At 38.3% G+C, this 24,070-nt stretch overlaps 1 protein-coding gene across 4 annotated transcripts in view; it reads left to right on the top strand.

The window, feature by feature from the left end:
- The window catches only part of LOC135212058 (palmitoyltransferase ZDHHC5-A-like), a 70,555-nt gene that overhangs the window by 38,588 nt on the left and 7,897 nt on the right, over positions 1–24,070 (top strand). For all 4 annotated transcript variants that reach the window (XM_064245398.1, XM_064245397.1, XM_064245394.1 and 1 more), the window contains exons 2-5: positions 3,582–3,661; positions 7,436–7,515; positions 14,333–14,392; positions 23,332–23,526. In XM_064245398.1, coding sequence (XP_064101468.1) covers positions 3,585–3,661; positions 7,436–7,515; positions 14,333–14,392; positions 23,332–23,526 — 412 coding nt within the window. In that variant the 5' untranslated portion in view covers positions 3,582–3,584. The remainder of the gene's footprint in view (positions 1–3,581; positions 3,662–7,435; positions 7,516–14,332; positions 14,393–23,331; positions 23,527–24,070) is intronic.

Below are 24,070 nucleotides of genomic sequence, written 5' to 3'. Positions count from 1 at the left end.
TAGTTCGATGGCCAGGAAATTAAAGTATGGAAATTAAAGATGGATGAAGAGTGGACTAAGATTGGATGCAGAAATGGGAAAAATATAATAGCTGTTTTGAAACGTTCAATTATGATTTATCTGAACAACAAAGCATTAAGAAGAAGAATAAAAAAAAATCAGTGGTGGGAAAATGAACTGGGGAATTTAGAAGACAGTCAGGATGTAAGTTCAAAGATCAGAGGAAGTGTGGTGTACAAGAGAAAAAACAGGAAAATAAATTATGAAGAACGTGAAAAAAATGTATGAGTCGGAGCGTAAATTATGTATATAATATTATAATATATATATATATTATATTATATAACTATATATATAATATATTATATATATATTACATTATTATATATATTCATAGGGGCAGAAAATCATTGTAAAGGTGGTTGTTAATGGTATCATCAAATTAAATGAAGAGCAAAGGTGCCAGGCGTTGATGAGCTTACTTGCGAGATGCTGGAATGTGAAGGTGATGGGGATAATTGAGACTGAAAAACGTATGAATGGTATACTTTGAATATGTTTATGATGGACGGAAGAAGAAGAAAACGTAGACAGTGGCTGATGGATGGAGTGAAAGTGGTATTGGAAAGGAAGAATATAAACGTAAAAGGAAGCGAGTGTGTTTATAAAATAGAGTTGAGTGGCGCAATGTGGGTTCGTCACGCTGGTGGTGTATGAAGCAACTGTTCTGTACAGGTTTTCCACACATCCACAACTCAGCAATTTTGGTGTGAATGTGACTGTGATCACTGTGTTCTTGTCTCGGGAGCCGGCCCATGTCAGTGGAAACAAAGTTTACGTAATATTCCTTTCCTATATCAGGAAATTAAGTATATTGGCTTAAAGTTAAACTAATAAAACCCATCGGAGATAGCAGTGCTTCAGAGATAGAAAGGATAGACATATACTGACAGCCACAGCCCAGCCATTGGGGCCAAGAAGGGCATTCAGCTCAGCTCTCTAGTTAACGATAAATTTTCGGTTTTGGTTAGGATAGAAAATGACGGCTTATCGTACACGTGGAACAGGTTGCATCATCGAAAGGCGACGGAGTTAAGAATTATCAACGTCAGTGGAGATATCAGACTTAGAAGAGAGCCATAAATTTTATTTATCTATAGGTGTGATTATAATATCTTGTATGGATGTTGGATCACAGAAATTCCTAAGGAAGATTTCATGACAACCCATCCCACTCGTCTTCGGTGGTTAGGTATCTGGATATGGACCGAATAAGGAGCCCGGAAAACATCGGATGTATAGTTTAAAACTAACGTCCACTATATTACAAAATTAATATTTTTCCTTCGTAGGAAATCTCGAGGATGATGACTGATATATTTTCATTCTACTATGAAGCCCAACTAGCTATGGATTTCTATAATTTCCATCAAGCACTTTCCACGAACAAAGATCACCTTTCTTTCCACATCTCTCTCTTCTTCCCAGCTGGTTTCCATTTTTCATATGGGGTCGCCGTTACATCTGTCTCTTGGAGTGGACAAAAACACGTCAGTGCCATTTCGGGTGGTAGATAACTAACTTTTGGATGGAATCAAGCATTCTAAAACAAATGATTATCATTAATCTGTGGAAGATGGGGTAGCCCCATTTCAGTGCCACCAGTTCACCGCCAAAATCATAAAAAACAGATACTTAACTTTTCCAATTATAATGGGCCGTGCATATGGTACCATCTCCTAAATTATTTCTAGCACTCCCACGTATATCGCACGCTGCTTATTCTGCAAGAGTGCTTACAGTATGGAGTGAACACCATAGAATTTCTTGACTAAGGTAATGTCAAGTTGATAAAATAACTGAGGTGCAATAGCAAATGTTCCATCCACATACCAGATGGTTGAAGTTGGTAGATGTTCCAACGAGGTCTCACAACTAAAATGATGCAATATGCAAAATCTAACCTCTCAGACTCTGAATTGTTTGTTCCATGGCTTACAAGATACTAGATTTAGCAGTGAAATTCTATCGTTGTAAATCACGGTTTACACTTGACTAGACAGAAAGTCGTTAAATGTAAGCTTTAAAAAATTTCATTAAAACCGCTGTAATAATAAAAAAATATCAAATGCTGGTTTGGTGCTGAAACTATACAAACGACGTGATGACTCTCAACTGCGGTTAAGACAAGGAGATGACAGAGCCTACCAACCAATATGGCATCCTCACGAGAGAGAGAGAGAGAGAGAGAGAGAGAGAGAGAGAGAGAGAGAGAGAGAGAGAGTTTGAATTTCTTCTGGCGCTGAGACTGCGCTGTAGCCGAAATTTTTAACGCTGAAATGGTTGGGGCTATAATGGCAGTGACTGAATCGTACCCTACCCGTGGAAGATACCTAACAAGGGATCCCTACATCCGCGCAAAGATGAATTATAACTTTCCTTCTTCTTCATCTGCATAGGCCTATGAGTACAGCAACCCAATGCCCTTAATATACTCCAGGCCTCACAGAGAGAAGGAAAAGAAATGGAAAATGTGCCCAGGGCTTTACTTCCCAAACATGATAGGGATGTCAATATCAAGTCTTCTTACTATCGAGATAAGAACCAGAAAAAACAACTGATCAACTCTTTATACATAAAATGAAGATAATGAAATATGAAGAATTTCCTGTCGGTTTTTTTAGTTTTTTTTTTTTTAGTTTTCAAAAGAGTTATATATTTTTTTATTTATGGAGTGCAATGACATGTTGTATTAACTCGTATATGATAATCATTTACGGTTATATAAATATTCCAAATTCATTAAGAGGAAATTTGGTTTTCCTAACTGTGTACCAAAACTAGATTTATCTGCAACATAACACAAGAATTTTACTTGCAACCCACCACTGAAAATAACTAAGCCTTCTTACTCTTGTTGAACTTTCTTCTCGAAATAAATTATCAAAGTTTCATCAGAATTTAGCGAGATAAGTAAGGTCAGTGATCTCTATTACTATCCATAACATCAAGCAGTACTACATACGTACAATAAGTGTTCAAGGATGCATCTACCGACAATCGTATCTTAATACACGACTAATTACGCAGATAACATTATCGTATTTCGATATCGGTGTGTCATTAATTATGAATAGATATATAACAGTTGATTTGAGCATAAATGCTGTTATTATCCTGAATAGTGTGTGTGTGTGTGTGTGTGTGTGAGAGAGAGAGAGAGAGAGAGAGAGAGAGAGAGAGAAGGGGGTGGGGGTGGGGTGTTAGGGAGAAGGGGTTGATCTAAGAGCTATTTCCAGTTCACTATTTTGAAAACAATAATTGCTTAAAAGTAATATTACCATAAGAAATTCCAGCCAATCTACCTCTCTAAGAACCAAACTTAGGGACAAACGAATTCTCAAGGTGTTCATCATCCACGATTTCTCCATTTCTTAGACTCTCCGTCAGGAACGAAGATTGTTTTTCCTGAAGATTTTTCTACAATCATTATTTCTCTTTCAGACAGCGAATATCAAAATGAATGTCATTCGTATGATTTAAATGATCATTATTATTAACATTAATAATATACTTCGCAGGTGATGTTTTACCCGGGGGCTGCCTCTCCCTGTCCAGAAGAACAAGAGGGCTGGTCGCATTCCATTCCGGAAGATTACAGGTGAGGAGGTCACTTGCATTCTCTCCTCATTTGTTTACTGCTATAAAATATATAAAACAAGTTCAAGTGAACATTCAAGTCTCTTGATTCATGTGGATAACTAGGGGAAATGGCTTTATCTTCTTATCGACTTTCTATATATAATGGTGTGAAATAGGAATTTGCAATGTTGTCATAACTTCATATATATGTATACACACATATGTCGAGGTAGCTACGATTACGGGGCCGTATGGTGTGTTGCAGTCTGCTGATGCATATGGCGCATGCACTCTTTAGTGTGTCAATGTTTGTTTACCTCTTCAAATTTCGAAAAATAAGTTGACGACAAAGATGTGACTTTTAGCGAAACTCAGCGCGCTAGACGAGCATTTTTCACCAATGAAAGAGTACGACGATGGAAATGTTATGAAGCTGGACAAGAGATTTTGAATCCCGAGCGCCAGAGGCGCTTGAATTCAACCTAAACAAAATGAAGCCGGCAAAGAGGGCCACTAAGTTATTTGGGCTTCTTTGGGAAGCACCAGAGCGTCCCCGGCATCATCAGAGAGCAAAGACTCTCCCCGGAGAATCACCGGAGGGTAGCCTCAAATAGTCAAATTGATTTGATTTAGTTTTAGGAAAAAGACACATGACACAGTTCCTACTTCCAAAATCCTCGGAAGACATGGAATCCATCCAGGAGTAAACTATAAGTATTCGGAGCCAAGGAGGGAGTTTGCGTCTTCAAGGAGGTTCAAAAAGCAGAAACTGTTATGTGCCTTTTTCGAAAACTAATTGCCTAAACAATTGTCGTTATCGACACACACACACACACACACACACACACACACACACTATTCAGACAGTATGAACGATCTCCGCACCGATTTCAGTCTGAACAAAGATTTTGTCTCGGGAAGACATGGCATCATCTCTCTAGAAGAGACGTGCGCGATAGCGTTATATCGGCAGACAAATACATACATTGAACGACCTGTGTATAACAGACACAAGTCGCAAGACAGCAACCTGGTCGTGACAGATTTCTGCTGAGATCGTTCAGACCACGAAGCTCCGCCCACCTTTGCATTCAGACACGCCCATACACAATGTTTTTGCGAACGATACAGACAATCGTTCATACAATCGTTTAGTGTATGGGGCTCTTAAGGGCGGCTACTAACGCTGTTATATCTGCGCAGGTGTGTCCGCACAGTCGACTTGTGCAGGCACACCTGAAAGTTAATGTGGACAACCTGCACAGTCTATTCTGCTCGCGCAGGCGACCTGAGCAAATTTGCCCTTGTCGAAAAGACCTGCGCATGCGCACCTGAACGTGAGTGTCGGGAGGCCACCTTTTCGCCCAGTTCTCTTCCCGTCCTCGGGTGACGAGTACGTTTCAATCAGAAACAAAAAAGTGCAGAACTTTATTGAATCTAAAGGTTTATATACATACATCATGTGTCAAAGTTATTCTTTTTTATAATTGATGGGGTTGTTTATAATTTGCAATTGAAGGCTGCAAGTAGCAACATCATTCCTGAATGTCTTGAGGATTTCACTGAAATCTAATCGAATAAGTCTTGCCTGGAGCAAGTAAAATCCATAGACTTTCATAACTGATAAAAAATGCTGCATATCTTAAAATAGTCGGAAAAACTAAAGAACATGATTCTGCTGCTGACAAAGACAGGGTCCTTTCATGTCCATGCATGTTTATTCATATTCATATAAACCATTATGTAAGTTAGTTTTTTAATGAGAATTAATATTCAATATAGCGAAGTAATGCCAACTAAGAGTAGGCACATAAGCGTCTATTTATGATTGCGCATTATACATGTAATTCAGTTTTAAAGTAAGAACTAAATAATATTCAATATACTAATGGAACAAATACAGCAACAGTAGTCTATGTTTATTCATTGTTAACTTCATATTTTAAAAATGCATAACAGCCACTCTTTCATTGGACAACGTGTTTCTTTTTTTTTTTTTTTTTTATTTAGTTTAACCAGACCACTGAGTTAATATTAAGTGGGGCTGGCCCGAAGGATTAGACGAGAATGTTGCTACCTGCATGCCAATTATTGCCAGAGCCTCCTATGTTGACGCCATGGCTGCTACTGATAACCGAGGGAGAGAGAAAACAATTTATTGTGCCAAAAAAAAAAAAAAAAAAACTTACAAAGCACAGCACAATAGGCAACCCGGACGCGGTATGCGTATTGGGGAAAGCCCTCTTGAATGAATGGCATTGACTGTGGTATTATACAAACCTTTTCCACCCTATTGATTACTAGACAAACGTCATTCATCAGGGCTGATATGGTACTCAGGTAGTATTACAAAATTTAAATACTTACAGATAATTATATGGGGAAATTACAATATGTTAAGTAGGATTTACCCATTAAGAGATTGCACTGTACAATTTGTCTTAAGTATTAGAATTCCTGAAGGGTATCCTAAATTAATCAAATTGATTTGACTTAGTCTAGGAAAAAGGCACATAATAACACAGTTCCTGCTTTCTAAAGCTCCTCGAAGACACGAAATCTATCCGGAAGCCAATTCTAAACGTCCGGAGCCAAAGGACTTTGGTTACTCAAGAAGCTTTAGAAAGCAGGGACTCTCTGGGGAGAGCTAAGTCAGATCAATCTGATTAATGTGAGCTATCCTCCGAGGATTCTGGAAGAAATCTTTGGCCTCTGGTAATGCCGGGGTCCCTGTTGGTGAGCTTAGTTGTGTGGTCAAAGCCAAAGGATCCTGGTTATCGAAGGGGACCTGCTCACGTCCTTACTGTAGAAGCCTGTAAGGAAATGGTGCTCCTCTTTGACAAATGTGCCTTCCCTCTATTTCAAATGCAGTATTCATCTTTTATTTTGGTATGCATTTCATCTGCTATTAAATTTTCTAATAAGTTTCTTGCATGTGTTCTAAATTATTTTGCATGATTTTATTGCAAAAACATATTTTTGATATTATTATTATCATGATTAATTTAACTGGAATATATACACCAGCTTCGAAATTAACATTTATACTCTGATTGCCAAGAGAATGAGTTCACTGTCAATCTATTTCCATTTCTAGTCAGCCCTCAGAGAAATTCAGGTATACATCAAGAACGTAAAACGTCACACTTCTGCTTACCTTATTTATCCCCACTTTAGCTCTTAGATTTTTTTATATTAAATCCAATTGCTCCCAAACAATATCACCGATGTTTTAACAATACAGTTAAGAAAATGATGCAAGTCATTACAATCCTACTAACTGAAAAGCGTCTTGCCAATATACTTACTATCCCGAACCCCACAACCTACAAAGATCATTTGGAATGTTGCCAGTGTTTTGATAGGACAAATGATGTCTACACTTATCTTTCCTGTAAAGTACTTTACAATTTATGTTACTGGAACAAAAAGAAGTCCTACAACAAGATTTCCTTCTGGCAGATATAAAGACAAGTGACACTTAACCTTTGGTTTTTACCAACCAAAGGCCCAGTAGCTTATTGATTAAAAAAAATGGAAAATACACCGAAAGCGACAAAAAGCAGCCTCCAATTAAAATAAAAAGAAATCAGTTACTATTGGTAAGACGAACTTTTGATGAATTTTTAACCAGGAGGTTTAGAATTAGAAAGGATACTTCAGAAATATGTGAGCTTCACAAAATGGAAGCCGTTAAACTCTGCTAAGAATTGAACAGTTTAAATGAATGGATTTTACTTAGCCTTTATTTAAACTGAAATCACGAAATGATAATGAACTCTTCCTTTTGCAGATTAGGCAGCGACCGTCAACGTCACATTTTAAGAGAGTCGATTTCAGCACCAGGCGGACCTTTCTCTCAGTCACATCATGGTTAGTATTATAGCTATGCTTTACAAACAAGGAAAAATTCACTCATTCAACTAAACTTCAGGTAATATCACTTAACTGGTAACCTTCAGTTATGTGCATACACGTGTATATTCAGCGCATCTTTTATTTATATTTTCCTCAAGGCATCAAGGAACATAGAGGCTATTATTGACAGTGGATTAGTTACGAGAAATAAGTGTAGTCTTTCATATATTTTTTCCTCGTCAAAAATCTGGTAACTCGTAGATATCCCACAAGGTTATCCATGCCTACATTATCATTTCAAATTTCCGGAATGTTCTTACGATCTAAATGGGACATCCTCATTGAACGGGTGTTTCTGGAACACCACATCATTATGTGCTCGACAGAAAGGGAACTGACTATCACAGTAGGCACACTCTTGGGCACTGGCTTCTTACAAAATGAAATTATGGGTTAATCTAGTACGCTCAATTCGAAGGAGGGTCATATTGATTTCAAACCTTCTGTTGAGGCTATAACCAAGTCCTCAAAAACTTAATTCTCATTGAATCTTCTTTATGTACTATACACACACACACACACACACACTCACATATATATACATATACGTATGTATATAGTATATATACATTATATTTATAATATTTTTCCCCATCTATTCAGAATATAAGTCTTAATGACTCTTCTCATAACACAATGTGGGACCTTTGTGATAAAAAATTTGCATCTTGTGACATCTTTAATCTCTCTGTCATCTTATTCATCTCCTTGCATTTCTGGAAGAGCAAGGAACCCACAAAAACTAAACTGATGTGTGACTGACAGATGGCTCAAGAGCCACCCCAGAGCTTTGCGAATCAGAGGGTGAAAAGGGTTCAGTTTTTTCATATTCCCAATACACTTCTCGAGTAACTATAATCAATACCTAATTTTCCTCTTGTGCACAAGTTCCAACAAGTTCCAAAGCACTGACCACGGCTGCTGCTTCAGCAGCATGAATAGAAGAGTTAGAAGACTTCCTATCATGTACTACTGAACTCCTCACTTCATTTTGTCATCTTGATCCGTTGGTGTAACTTTTTTTTTACCTCTCTGTTCACTATTATGTTCTAAAACTTTACTCTGTATCTCTTCTTCTAGATGATCTTACTTTCTCTAAGGTTTTAATGCACGTGCTTACTTCTTCATTAGGCGAAAGAGGGATAAATGCATGATCTACTTCAAGGTTTTTCTCGGTTTTTATCTTATCGCGATCTAATTCTTCAAGTTGTCTGATTTCATACAGGGCAGATCTTGTTCTCAACATTCTTGAACTACTGCATTCTATCGAGATCTTAAAGGCTGGATTCCTAGCTCTTGCCGGTGACGATTCATGTGAATTCACACAAATCTTCTCAATATATGAGGTTCTGAAATAAGTGCATTAATAGACCTCTGCAAGTCTGCATATATTGGCAGGTGGATACTGCATATGATAATAAAAAGTCATCTGCAAGTAAAAAGCCTCTTGCTGGTTGTGGTACTTTGTCTAGAATACTGTTAGAAGCAACAGCAAAACAAGTGACAGAAAAGGATTAGATATGTGATTTCGAACTGACTCTAAAGAATATCTGAAAAAGAAAATCTAACTCTTTCATCTTGTTTCGTTTAAAACCTATGTCAAATAACTGCTTTATAATGCAACGCCAAACTGTATCACCACCTTTTTCTAAATATAAATACTCTAATCTTGCTTTGGTTTGATAACTTAAGCAGGGGATCTTGAGTAGATCGACTTTTCTGGTAGCCAAATCGGCAAGGTGAAGCATATCTGGTTTCCAGGTACATAAGCCCGGTGTTGTTAATAGTTTCCATCAGCTTATAGACACAATCTGTCAGAGGTAATGGACTGCAGTTGCAGGTTGAAGATGCATCTTTATTTGGAATTTTGAAAGGGATGATCAGAGCACTTTTTCAGCTCTTTAGTAGGACCCCATTATCCAGATTTTTTTTTTAAAGGAATTGCTTCGATTTTTCTTACCATTTCATAGGGAGACGGTTTAGATTTCTATAATGAATCTGTAAAGTTAATATAGCCTGGTAAGGTTCTCTATTATTTTCAATAAGATCAAGATAAATCTAGGCACTAAAAAGAACGGGTTTTCTGTTCGAAATTTTAAGGAATTTTTTCCTAATTTTTCTGCACCTCCTTCAGGATACGTTATAAGGCTACTATTTAAGAGTGGGCAGAGGAATAGGAATGTACTTTCATTATGCTTTTAATTTTTTTTCCCAAAACATTCTTGATGGATTGTTTTGATATGAAGTTATGTCATTTATGTAGGTAAGTCATGATTTCCATTTGACGTTTTAAAATATCTATTTTGTTTAGCCATAGCATGTTTGAAAAAAAGTTTTGCATGTGCAGAGCCACCCACTTATGACGAAGTTCTAAAGGAATATTTACCGCAGGTTCTATGTTGATTGGGCCAGAGTATTAATTTAAAAACCAGTCAAAATCAATTTGTTTATCAGATAAGTAAATGCTTAGGTTTTTGGTTATATATACACTTGCATAGATATTATGGTCATTGCTCCATTATCTATTATTTTATTGTTATTGCTAGGGTCATCCTCCAGGCCTGCCACCGGCATCCAATGCTCCTCTGCCCCATAAGGGATTATGTGCATTAAAATCTCTAAGTGGTAAAAATGGCGTCTGGGTAGGAGTAAATTGATTACATTTTGGATGTCATTCTAAGTGATGTCCAAATTAAGAGGAAAGTATATGGAACAAAACTGTAATCTGTATGCCCAATAAAGAGTTCTGTAACGTCATATATTTTTTCATTCAAACTAGATTCATATGTAATTCCTTGGTTGTGATCATGGATTATATTCTTTAATTGCTCATTTCGAGTTCCTAGTCCTCTACAGTTCCACTGAGGTATGGAGAAAAAAAGGACCCCATATCATTTGATTGTTCAAATTTAGTTCAACTTTCCACGGATGAATTTGCCATGGGTGGACTTTATAGACTGGGCTTTATTTCGATTTGTTTTCTTAAATTGTTTTTGTGGCATCTGTTTAGACAACAGCTGGGTTTCAACAGGAGGCTCTTGGGTGTATCGTCCACACATTCCATCCAGATAACACTATTTTTTTGGAGAAAGGATCTAACATTTATTTGAAGCGTAAAGACTAATATCTGTATTCAGTGAAAGAAGACGTGATGTCTTAGGTACATGGTGGAAAGACTGGTTTCCGGCTCTCTTCTTGCTGATTGCACGGTGATGTACCACTGGGTGCAAGAACCTTATAGGTGGTTTGTACATCCATTAACTAATCATCAGAGGTACTCTGGCCGAAATCAGACAATGGTATTTCCTGAACTAATGTTTCAGAACGGTGCACTGAAATTTAAATGAGTTTTAATATTGACAGCTTCTCTATCTTGCAAAGTTGGTTTTTTGTTTGTTTGTATGGTGTTTTTACGTTGCATGGAACCACTGGTTATTTAGCAACGGGACCAACGGCTTTACGTGACTTCCGAATCACGTCGAGAATGAACTTCTATCACCAGAAATACACATCTCTGACCCCTCAATGGAATGCCCGCGAATCAAACTCTCGGCCACCGAGGTGGCACGCCAACACCATACCCATCACGCCACTGAGGCGCTGCAGAGTTGGTTTTGTGATTTGGTAAGAGAAATGATACTTCCCAAAACGAGTGCGATCACCAGATCCTAAGGTACTGATTCTCTTTGTCCCAGTTTCATGATTTATTCAAATTCCTTCGGGCTGAGTCTCATTATGCACCTTCTATTTTACTACTGCTAAATTCTAATACTGTAAATATCTCATATTGATTACTATAGGATGTTATGCCCCTAACTTTTCTTTTGTTCCTGCATATTTATTTATCTATTTATTTTTCCTTATTTCCCAATGCTTCATTAAGATTAGGATAGATTTTCATAGGCAGTTTCCAGCGGGGTTATGGCAGTTTTTTTTTTACTCTATATTGCTGATATTTGCATTCTTCTTTGCTACATTTATCTAATCCAAGAAAATGACATCAGGTGCCGCAGTGAGGTTAATTTGGGCGGAAACTTATATATATATAGATATATATATATATATATATATATATGTGTGTGTGTGTGTGTGTGTGTGTGTGTGTGTGTGTGTGTAAGAGAGAGAGAGAGAGAGAGAGAGAGCGAGAGAGAGAGAGAGAGAGAGAGAGCGTCCTAGGTCGCTCTTTGAACCAGGTCACTTTTTTCGGAGAACAATTATTCTCGAGCTGTATTATCTTTGCTGTAAACACCTTTGAAGACACTCTAATTAAGGCCATTTACTTGACACACTCAAACACGCTCATTTCCGTGCCTTGGAGGGACCAGGGTGCAGATATCCCTCGAAGGACAGTCGTCCACCTTCGCGAAAAGTTAGGGGCAGTTTGCTTAAAGCAACATATAAAACTTTAAATGCACACCTACCTTTTGAGGTCATTTCCACGGAAGTAATAAAATCATAAACCAGGATTTAAATGGTTTGGTTACAAAGCCAACCGGTTTGAACAAAGACACGATTACCGTCTTAAAAGTATCTTTTTTTTTGTCATTTTTTAAAATTTATTTTTCTTATATAATTATGAGAAGGGGTATCTCATCTAAAGAGATCTAATTGCTGTCGTGTCAAGATCGCGTGCTCGACCAAAAGGTCGTTTATGCCTTTAGCGTGGGGTGTCATTATCACCTTTATGGGGTGAACGAGGCAGGGCATTTCTCTCCGCTAAATGATATCGTGACCAAGGTTTTTCTTAGTTTCATGAAAGGTAGAAGTGCAAAATAACATGGAAATTAAGGAAAGGCCAAGTAATTATTTTTAACCATGGGGTTATACAATGAAAATATGTTAAAAATTAATTATCTAACTACCACTAACGAGAATTACAGAAGCGTTCTCGAGTTGTTCCGGTATTCAAATTTGTCTACCAAATACGGGGCTGGTCTTCCATATGTGATCAACTTCATCCGTTCTCATTCAAGTTCTTTTATCTATTTTTTTTTTCATTGGAAATTTACCTTTACATATGAAGCATAAACTTCAGTTATGTTACGCTTAAACTTCTGGACCTCAACTTCCGCCAAGACTCCCAGCATCCAAATTCATAATGGCTTCCACGTCAGTGTGAGGAAGCAGTAATTTACATAGTTTTTCATACCTCCAAAGTCGGAAAAAACAAGACTGCCGACAAAACTGGGCAAATTGGTGTCTATGCTATGTTCTCGCTAATTTTCAACTTCAGTTACAATCCTTCCTCATGTTTAGCCCCAGTGTAAGTAAAGATGAACGGTATAATTCTTCAGACTACCATTATATTGCTTCAGCTTCTGCTACAGCTGAAAAATTTCTCAACGCTCACTCAGTCCAGTACCATAGGTCAAGATGTGCATTTTATACTTTGGAATCACTAGTATGGCTTCTGCCAGGCTATATCCAATTAGCACGTGGTTCCTGTGTGACCAATGTGTGGTCATCTTTCCGTTGGTACTGGAAAACCTCCTGGATTCAGTCTTCAAATAACGAGAGCAACTGACTGTCCTGTCAGTCAGATCTCGACTTCTCATCTCCCATCTGCTGTTTTCGAAGATTGCCTGTCTCTTATGCATGATGTTTATATCGCTTCATGTGGTACCTGAGACGGCCATATTGGCGCAGGTAGCGTCATGCATAATAGTACGGAAGGGATGTCGAGTACGAAACTACCCTAAAAATGTAAGAAAATTGTACGTAGAACAGAATCCCGATCACAGTGGAAGATAGAGATTGTACACCAATCTCTGTTTTTCACCTCCATCTGTGATCGGGATTCTGTTCTACGTAGATACAGTTTTCTTCTATATTTAGGGTAGTTTCGTACTCAACATCCCTTTCTTACTATTATGCAAGACACTACCTGCGCCAATATGGCCGTCTCAGGTACCGCATGAAGCAATATAAACATCATGCATAAGAGACAGGCAATCCTCGAAAACAGCAGATTCGCCAACACAATAATATTGTACGGAATCTGAAATGATCGACCACAGGCCAGCAATGAAAACCAGCACTGCTGAACTAAATCTAATTGGTTCTTGGACCCGGATGTCCGACCTCATGACGGAAAGGAACGTTTAAGCGGGAACATCCGACATGAACGGAGGTCACAAGACGGCGAAGGCCTCCGGGTGGGGTCTCGAGCGATTAGCAGCGCAGTAATTGCCACTGTGATTAAAAGAATCCCGAAATGGATTTTCTGATGAAGTTCTCACAATTACCAGGACTTTGTCGCAGTCATCTGTTTCGCTTCCGCGTCACCGCTGAGCAAACAAACGGCTTAACAAAAGGTTAACGCCAATGGCGAGCGATCTAATCTCGCGACGCAATGATCGCCTGGTTCCCGAGGTGAAGACAGCGTTTAAAAGTGATTCATCTTTCTTAGGAAGACAAAAAAAAAAAATTAAAAAAAAAAAAAAAAAAAATCGCCTCATATGCCGGCGTTCTAATGATACCCGCAGCAGGCTATGGTCGGGTTTAAACACCAGGGGTCTAATTGCCCTGTACAATAGTTAGGCAAAGTCATTTATCATCCTTTGCATGCAAACATGAGCACGCCGACATCAAAGACAAACTGAAATGAAGCAATAGACACAAATCTTCGTTATATGGCCCAAAGGAACTTTCATTTCCAAATTAACATCCTCTTTTTTTTTCGTTGCAGATTTCAGCGGGGACACAAATCTTCGTTATATGGCCCAAAGGAACTTTCATTTCCAAATTAACATCCTCTTTTTTTTCGTTGCAGATTTCAGCGGGGACAATGTGGCTGGCCGGTTCTGTTCCAGTCTGTGGAATGCAAACCAAGGTAAATTAGTTCTCAATCAGATAACAGCAATATTGCATTCCCACGGAATGCAATATTGTTGTTATCTCTTACTTAAGATATTGCAGTTATCATTGTTTTTATGATACTGAGGTTATAGTTGAAATGATTCGATTTACCTTTCAGATAAGATACTGTAGTTATCTATCTGTGCTTTAAGTCATTGTAGTCTTATAAATCAGGATATTGCTGCAGTTATCTATGAGTTAATCAAGTTCTTGCATGCGACTTTGATCTAAACTAGGATAGTGTAGTTGTTACTTTTCTTTACAATGACAACTTTCATTTCAGTTTAACCCGAGTAATTCAAAACCCTTTAATTTTCTTGACATCTTATTCCTCAAAAAATTTACTTTTGATATTTTTCATACTTTATGCTGTCATTGATAAAAGATGTATGTGGAAGGAACAAAACTTTGTAAAGTGATATTCATAACATTGTATGTTTAAATAGCCTCGACAAAGTCGTTCCACGTTTAGACAAATGAAAGAACAACCTTACACACACACACACACATACTATATATATATATATATATATATATATATATATATATATATATATATATATATGTATATATATATATATGTATATATATATATATATATATATATATATATATATATATATATATATATATATATATATATATATATATATATATATATATATATAAACACTTTACTCATTCACTCTTTGGGGATATAGCGGTCTATCTTATCCGCAAATACATACAAACACACACAAAATCGGCATACTGAAACTCTTATGAATTACTGTTGACCGATCTGTCCAGAGAAATGTTTTAATTCTATGTTCTGAAGATTCTTCCCCTGTTTGGCCTTCAGCAGCTGACACTATTTTAACTTCTTGGGCAAGAACTTCCCTTCTATCAAATTTCTTAATCCCGATCTTGGTATTAATCTTTGACACCGTCGTTCAGTTAGTTCAGTGTACAAGTTGTATAATAATTTTCGTAATTCTGATGATCCTTTGCATTCATTCAGATCTTTCTAGGCTATACCATTCTGGCAGTCTTACGTTGTTGTTTTTTTTTTTTTTTTTTTTTTCTGTGACTCCAGCACCACACGTTTTTCGTTTTATCCTGTTGTTACCAAATTGTAGAATGATCTTCCTAATCCAGCAGCTGACCTGTTAGAATTAACGAACGGTAAACCTGGAACAATTTTCCTTTTTTAACAAGCTGATCAAATCTCGTCTCGGAGTTTATTTATGTTATTTATTCTACTTGTGGCATCAATAACCTAGGTGCTGTGACGCCAGTTTTAGTGGTCACAAATTTATAAATCTACTTAATTATTTATCTCTAATATTATCTATCTTGTTTGTCTTTGTTCTTTCTCTTAGCTTGTTGTTTACCAGTCAGTGTCCTTTACTGTACAGGACTGCTTTCCCCTATTAGAGCACTTCAAGCAACTATGCTTGTAATGGTGTGTATTCTATTAGTGCAGCAGTTAAGTAGAAAAATACTTCAGTTAGTGATACAAGCAAATGCCGATTTTAACCCGCCTCCACCTGTCGACAAATCTAGGTGTCCATGCAAAATTTCAATATGGCCGCCACTTTTCAAGATGTTTCGATTGCTGATACTTTGAGTAAAACATTGTTGAAATGAAACACATCAGTCATTATTCAGATAATGTCTTCCTGGTTAGAAGAGTTCATAGAAAATATCATACAGCTCCTACTACTATATTTACCGCTGAGATAGAGACGGCGTAAAAAATGGCTGGCATGAAACGTTTTGCTGGGATAAACTTCTGCAAACATAGAAGATATCACACAGCTCCTACTACTATATTTACCATTGAGTTAGAGACGGCGTACAAAATGGCTGGCATGAAACGTTTTGCTTGATAACTCTGCAACTAAGAAAGATAGAGACATGAAATTTTTATCTATGCTTCCATTTATGAGGCCAGAGAGTCCGTTTCTAGCATTTCTACTAGGCTATTATCAATATTACATCTTGGAAAGGGACCCCATAATGCTACTGAAAAGTATACAAGCACAAGACTATAATGGAGTATAATAACAAAGTATCTTATCTGTGTTCGAGCACTGTCTCTGTCTCAAAGTAATTTTTTAAGCCTGAAATGAACTCAAGATTTCCAAGATGCATGTGTCACCCTTTAGTGTGACGAAATTCTCATTCAGACGTATCTGAAGCATCATTTGCAACATTATACATAGTTTGCACCTCACATTTGAAGCTACACAAAGCTGTGTATGTACGCCCAAGCCTGTAGCATTTGCACCTGACATGGCAACCAGATTTGCAGCCATATTTTATAAGACCCAGTTGTGGTCCTAGCAGGTCTGAGACTGGATTTGGCACTGCACCACTTAGTGTTGTTGAGTTTTTGGACTTAAGGAAGCAGAGGGGATATTTATGAAGGAGTCAGGTAGCTCAAGCACAGATTTTACCGTCTCTGGCCCAAACTGTACTGGCTGACACTCTTTCCCCCAGTTGTCTATAGCAGGGTGCTGGAATACCAAATTGCTGGTCCCATGAGAAGAGGTCGTAGCCGTAGTTACTGAAGGGTTGTGATCAATGTTGTCCATGACTGCAGTGGTAAACAAACCCTTTCTCAAGACAGGTGGACAGACTACACCCTCTTCCATATACTTAGTGACAGTGGCATATCCCAGTCGGGCTAATATCTCCAGCACCTGTATCAGGCAATGCTCATGCCATGATCATGAAGCATTTCTACTAGGTTTCTCTTCCTGGTTTTGGCATAGATAGCCATGACCATGAACACTGGAAAAGGAGTTTCCCTACCCTTTGAGTGTTGATGTACACTTGCTCCTTCCTTCTGTTTTGAAAAGCAGTTGTACTGCAGGAGCTGAGCAACAGCCAGGTCTCTCTTTGATGAGCCAAACTTTAGCTGTGACTTTATGTCTGCTCCATGTTCGACCATACTAGTGAACTGGAGCAGACTTTGAGGTATGGCATCACTGATGCATCCTTCCCCAAAGATGCCGTCAAACCTGGACTGATGATCCAGAATATGCTTCCTAAGTATCTTTGCTGCTTTAGCAATCACAAGTGTATCTAAGTAGTCAGCTGTCCGAGATAGAGCTAAAGCTACATCTTTCTGCAAAGCAAGTAGCACACTTCTTACTTTTTTGTGTGCTTCTAATTCAGGGATTTCTAATAATAATTCATCCACGAATCTTGGGCAGGACCATCCGAACCCAAACAGGTTTAAATGACATAATTAACCAGTTCTGATACAGCCAGTGGATATACATCTGGTTCTTCACTGTGACATTGGTCTTCCTCAAAATTTCTAAGATGGGATATCTCTATTGTAAAGGCTACTGAGACATACCACCAATAAATGTGCGAGCACACTCATGTAGTCTTCTGTTGAAATTCATGGTCATTCCTTGTCGAGGATGTGATACCGGTGCGACATTTTCACAAAAAATGCATGCTTCATTGTCATGACTTTTTCGACGCTGTTTAGCATGCTTTTCATGTGGTTCACTACCTCAACTGTGGATCTTCGCTTTCTTGGACAATCAAGTTTTGCATTATTAAACATGACCCTACAGCTCTTGTGGTATTTTTAAATGAATTGTTGCAGTGTTGCCTCTATGCCACTGCCTTCATCCAGCCTCACTGGGTCAAAGTTAAGTTGCATTTCACCAATCTCCTGGAACAATGGCATACTGGTTGAAATCACTATGTACCTATCATGTTCAATATTATGATGTACAGAGGCCAAGAGTGAAGTTAGATATTCATTTTTCTTGCTTTCATGGCAAAGACAACATTTGCTCCAGTCGGCCTTTCTTTTGCCTGTGATTGAATTTACACTTGCCATTATGAGCTCTTGACAACTAGGTTAGGTCACCCTGCACCTAGCCCAATCATTCATCCAGTGCCACTCAAGTCCTGTGTGATCTGTACACCATCCAGGTAAGTACATGAACAAGACATGTAGAGCCCTACATACCCTTGGCTTGGCTCTCCGGCAAGGCTGTCTAACTATAGCTACCAACTATATATATACTTTCTACTAGGTACAGCGTTTGTAAAGCAAGATTAGCTGACACTGAGCGCCATGCTGAGTTACACAGCAGTGAACATAGTTGTGCGCTGACATTCACTATTTTAAACTAAAACTAAAGACAAAACCACCAACTAAATTATATATAGACTTGCAAACTATTACATTGAACAGGAACACTTTTTTCCATGCCTACTGAATCCAGAGACGCGATACTGGATGTCATCTTTCTTTATATATGCTATATGAAATCTTTAACAGAAATACATTTTACTTTTGCTTGGTGACTCTGCTTAATATATGTATAACCAAAGTAAATGCATAAAAACATGAACAGAAGCATATGAGTCCCATGTTAGTGGCCATCTTGAAAAATGGCAGCCATTTTGGAATTTTGAGTGGACACCCAGTAATTTTCAAAAAGTGGCCTATGGAGAAGATATGTACCAAATTTCATGCTGGTATCATTAACTGAGGTATTTTACTGAAAAAAATATTTTATCTGCTGCGCTACATGTGGATTTTTACCAAATGTCATCAAAGATGAGTCTTGTGACTGGCAACAAAAAATTAAATCTTAGGCAAGATCCGTATATAACGATTTGGGAAAAATGTCACATCGGGAGTATATTGCTTAAGTCTTGTTTTAATTTTCCAGGCTTAAGGAACTGAAACTCTACGCCCCACGTCAGTAGATTCCGGTAACCAAATTTACTGATTACATCTACAAACAGAGTCTGACTCAAGGTTACGTCTCCTGTAACTCGAAAATTTCAATTAGATCCTGGTGACTGACCTTTTCCAGTTACTAAAAGGGCTTCCTTAAATGGGTTTGACCATGAAGACGGCATTAGCTCTTGCTCGTGACTTTGTTTCTCTGCCAGTCTGGACACATAACAATCATGCAATGCATTACTACCCTAATGCTATGTCTCCTTGCATTTTATTACATTTTTATCTATTTATCAATTATTTTTTTCTTTTTAATAAGCGAGATCCCTTCTTTCTGTATTTACCTTTACCTTCTCCTACTTCCTAAAGAGCACCAAATTCTTTCCCCCGAGACCAAACACAATCATTTTGGGGGGAAATTATAAACCTTACCGCCACGATAGAACGAAACCCCATAACCAGGTCTGAAGTAACCTCTCGCGGGTTTTATGCATCACTTATCTTCAGTGCACTATGAAGAGAGACGCTATGGAGCAATTATCTTCGCAATTATCTTCAGTGCACTATGAAGAGAGACGCTATGGAGCAATTATCTTCAGTGCACTATGAAGAGAAACGCTATGGAACAATTATCTTCAGTGCACTATGAAGAGAGACGCATCTCATATAAAGCAACGTTCGGCATCATCTTCATTTCAAATATTTAAATATATATACAAGCTAAACTTACGCAAAGTCATTTTTTCAGAGTTTTGGATCGAAAGCATTCCCATAATTTTCCGAAAATTCAAATCTAAAGCCCAAGGTTCGATAACTTTAACCTTCGTAATGTAAATCAAGAAAATATTTGTTATTTAATAAGCATAAGAACTTGCGACCAGATGTGCTGAAGTTTCAAATTTCGACTTTCTGAAAACGACAATGTCATTAATGATAATATGCTTCTTTCATTTGCATTAAAGTTATCAATTCTATTATCTATTCATGATTCCCCTTACAGAGCATGTTTTCATACAAGTCATTTCGAAAACTCCTCAAAGAAACGATAGCTAATTATGCTGTTGTTCTTGAAGCCTTAATGTTTTTATTACCTCTTTGGAAGTAAGTTGAGAAGTAGGGTTACAAAACATATATACTTTTACACACACACACACACACACACACACAACTACACACACACACACACAATAATATATATATATTAATATATATATATGGTATACATATATGCATATACATATACACACATATTTGTGTATATATAATATACGGTATGTTATACAAAATACAAACTTTTACAAACAACACGTCGCAAAAAATGTTCCCATCAATTTTTACAACTCTGTAGCGTCCTTAAAAATGCAGTCAATCATTTTTTATCTGATATGTAAATTTCCCTTCAGGCGTCAATGAGAAATTTGATTTAATGGAAACCAGGAGCCACCATCGCCCCTTACATATTTTTTTTTAATGAAACGAACGAGCTAATAACGGCCAAGTTTAATGGTGAAATAGATTACAAAGCAGTAAATCATACTATCTGGACACTTAATCTTAAATATAAATGTGTTCTTGCGAGGTTCTATTCTCCCAAGTCTCCTTCTCTTTCTCTGTTCTCTCCTTTTACTTTTTATTCTGTGTGTACGCTGTTTATGATCTTATTTGTGTCTGCTTTTCAGTATTCCATAATCCATGCATCAACTAAGTCATCTTCTCTTCCTCTGATTTTACCGTTTTATTCTATTTTTATATTTCCACAGACTGCTAATTTAATATCTTCACTCCATAGAGCTATGCATTTGACAAGCGTATCTGTCAGGCTCTTTCCCTTGTAATGTCATTTCCACGCTCACTCAATATAGCAAACTTTCTACCCTTTTCTCGCCTCGCCTCTTATTTCATCGCCTGTTTCCAATACTCCCTCCCCCCGCACCACCATCTCCCCTCGCGGGCCGACGTAATAATCTTTCCCCCGACCCCACCGAAAAAATATGGCTTTGTAAATATTAGGGTCGCTATCATAGCCCGTTAAAACAATTTGATTCCGTGTTTAAACCATTTGCGGGATCAAGTCGCGTATCATACATGATCTCCTCCTGACGCCCTCCTCTCCCTCCCTCCCTCCCTCCTCCTTCCCTCCCACCACCCCTCTGCTAACCCCACAACACCTCAATCCTCTTTCGCCAGCCAGCCAGCGGTCCCCGAGAGACTTTCTTTAATAAGAATCCCCAATGATTCGCTCGCGCTGTTTCGAAAGCCGCGTCTTTCCTTGCTCATCGTCGCCTTGTGTTTTTGGTGCATATCGTAGACGCGAAGATATTCAAAGATTCCATGGAATCGGGAACGAAATTCCTGAAGCTTTGCTTTCCCCGAATTAAAGCTCACGTCTTGTTGGGGGCCGGGGGTCCACGAAATATACGAAATGAAGCGAAAGATTTGCCCTTCGAGCGAAAATAAAAGGGGGGCGATAAGTTTCTCCCCGTGTAGACCGAAATGAATGAGAAGAGGGTGCGAAGGAAAATGAAAAAAAAGAGCGGGGGGAGATATTCCCCAACGCCTCATATATTCAACGAAGGCTTAAATTAGGACACTTAACGCTCAGTTAGTCTGGTAGGGGGAAGGCTAATGACTTTATAACGTCTCTGTTCGTTTTATTAGGTTCCATTCACGTTGTGGGATTGTCCCCTATTATCTCCATATACTCTTAAATCTGGGAAAGGAAAGGGGGTTACCAGGGGGCGGGAATGGCAGAGTTAGATAGGGGGAGGGGTTTTAGTGATTTATTCCGAATGCTATACCTTTCGGGAAGCGTTCCCAACTCTGCCATCAGAACTGCATTGCATTTTTAAGAGCTGCGGAAGAAGGAATGGCGCTCATTTCGCTTTTGTTTACTTTTATTTTCCTTCTCAAGGTCAACATGGCAAGGGATCTTGGTCTTTATTAAAGACATATCTGAAAGGCTAAAGGAAAAAGTTGCAAAAATAGATGATTTTCAATGGCCTTAGTTCCGTAGACGGCACTAAGAGCAAACCAAATTCACACAAATGAATCTCTAATGCTTGCTGCTTGAGAAACTATAATAAAAGCTTCCTCTCTCTCTCTCTCTCTCTCTCTCTCTCTCTCTCTCTCTCTCTCTCTCTCTCTCTCTCTCTCTCATATCGTGAACCACACAAACCCCTCCAAACACACCCTGGACCCCATAAATCTCTCAGCAACCCATGGCGAGATTATGTCTTTGAATGCCAGGGCTTTGCGGAGCCCGTTATTGGATGTTCGGGTAGAAGGAGCCGCCCCTTGGAGGAATAATGGTTTATTCCTCCAAGAGCCGCCCTTGTCTCGATGTTGAAAGGTCAGGTACTGCGAGAGAACTCGCTTCAGCGATAGTAACGGGACCCCGTCTAAACATGGTTTTCACATTTCCCCTCAGTTGGATTTGGATAATTAGCCTCACACAAAAGCAGTCTCAGTCTAACCTGAAATGTTTCAGACCAGCCTTAATAGAAGCAACTCTTGAAGAACAAAACACTTGGCAGTTATACTATTGATGGGGTTTGCAATGACAAGAAGACTGTTGGTACAAAAATGCAGACAAAAAAAATACTTCATATGAAAAGCAGCCAAAAATTGTAGTTAGATTTATCTCCGTTATGTGACCACATGAAAATGTCGCTGAACAGTCTTCTAGCACTTCTATCACGCAAAGCGACCATGGACCAAAGCAGATATTTGTACCACATGATGTGGCAAGTTCTTTTTATACCATTTTGCCCAAACTATTCCCTACCATGGTTAGCTAGCTAACTGCCTTCACTCTTCTCTCGCCCATCTTACCTATCAGCTAAAAAGAAAAAAAAAAGGGAGAGAGAGAGAGAAGAGACTCAGAATTTTTAGAAGCAACTTGGTCAAAATTTGGGAGGTTGGTTCTTTTCCATTAACCTTTTTATAGGGCGTTCAAGAAATAGCTGATAAATTTGGCTAAGATATCCAATTAGAAAGTTTTAAGATATTATCTAGAATCTGACACCTCTGACGGTTACAAAGATATGTGCAAAGTTGTCTTTACCCACGAACTAAACCAAAATGTCCTATCACTTAACTTCTACTATGACTAATAAGCTTCAGCCTTCATCTCACACACGTTTTGAACCCTTCCTTTCGAGATGCTGCTTCGGGTTACAATTTTTTAATGTTGTATGCATTTTCAGACCAACCTACGGACTTCCACGTAGGGAGCAGTGGCACTTTCCCCGTGGCACTGTGCCCTCCAGAGGCAGAGAGCCACCACACACCCACGCTTCACCCTGAGGCCCATCCGCCAAGTCTTGCCTCCGAGTCCTCGCAGCATAACTCATCTTTCACAAATACCCAAGTGAACCACATCAAATCATCGCCTCTATCAGGTTAGCATAACTAAATGCCTATATGCCCTGTACGAAATTGGTTGTCAAAGGCGTTAGCCTCCGGTTCTCAGCTGGCATGATGTTTCTAATCCAATCGGTGACCAACCTTTACAGTCGACTAGTTTCCATGAATGTACTATTTCACAACTTGAAATCAACAGAGACAATGGGATTTCAAAATGTGTCTGAGACGACCCTGAATCTTTCGCTATGAGGAGTGTTGGCTTTTATAGGCAACATTTATTATTATTATTATTATTATTATTATTATTATTATTTATTTTATTATTATTGATGTAGGGGAATTGGATAAATGTTTGTTGTTTCCGTGGCCTATTTAATATTTTAAAGATAGAGCGATGACAAAGTGATGGTGAGGTAGATTAAAGGTTTGCGGGTCATGAGGTAAGAAAAACAAAGGAAGTAGGTAGAGAATCAGAGACAAATGATAGTAGATGATCGCATACGCGTGTATTTTGGGAATAAATATAAAAGAGTAATTTTTATATGTTATAAGGTGCGAGAAGAAGTGAATCTGAGAATA

This window comes from Macrobrachium nipponense, chromosome 40 (genome assembly GCF_015104395.2).
Source record: "Macrobrachium nipponense isolate FS-2020 chromosome 40, ASM1510439v2, whole genome shotgun sequence".
NCBI classification, from domain to species: Eukaryota; Metazoa; Arthropoda; class Malacostraca; order Decapoda; family Palaemonidae; genus Macrobrachium; species Macrobrachium nipponense.
The sequence above is the reverse complement of the archived record's forward strand: the minus strand, read 5'-3'. Positions and strand labels throughout refer to the sequence as shown.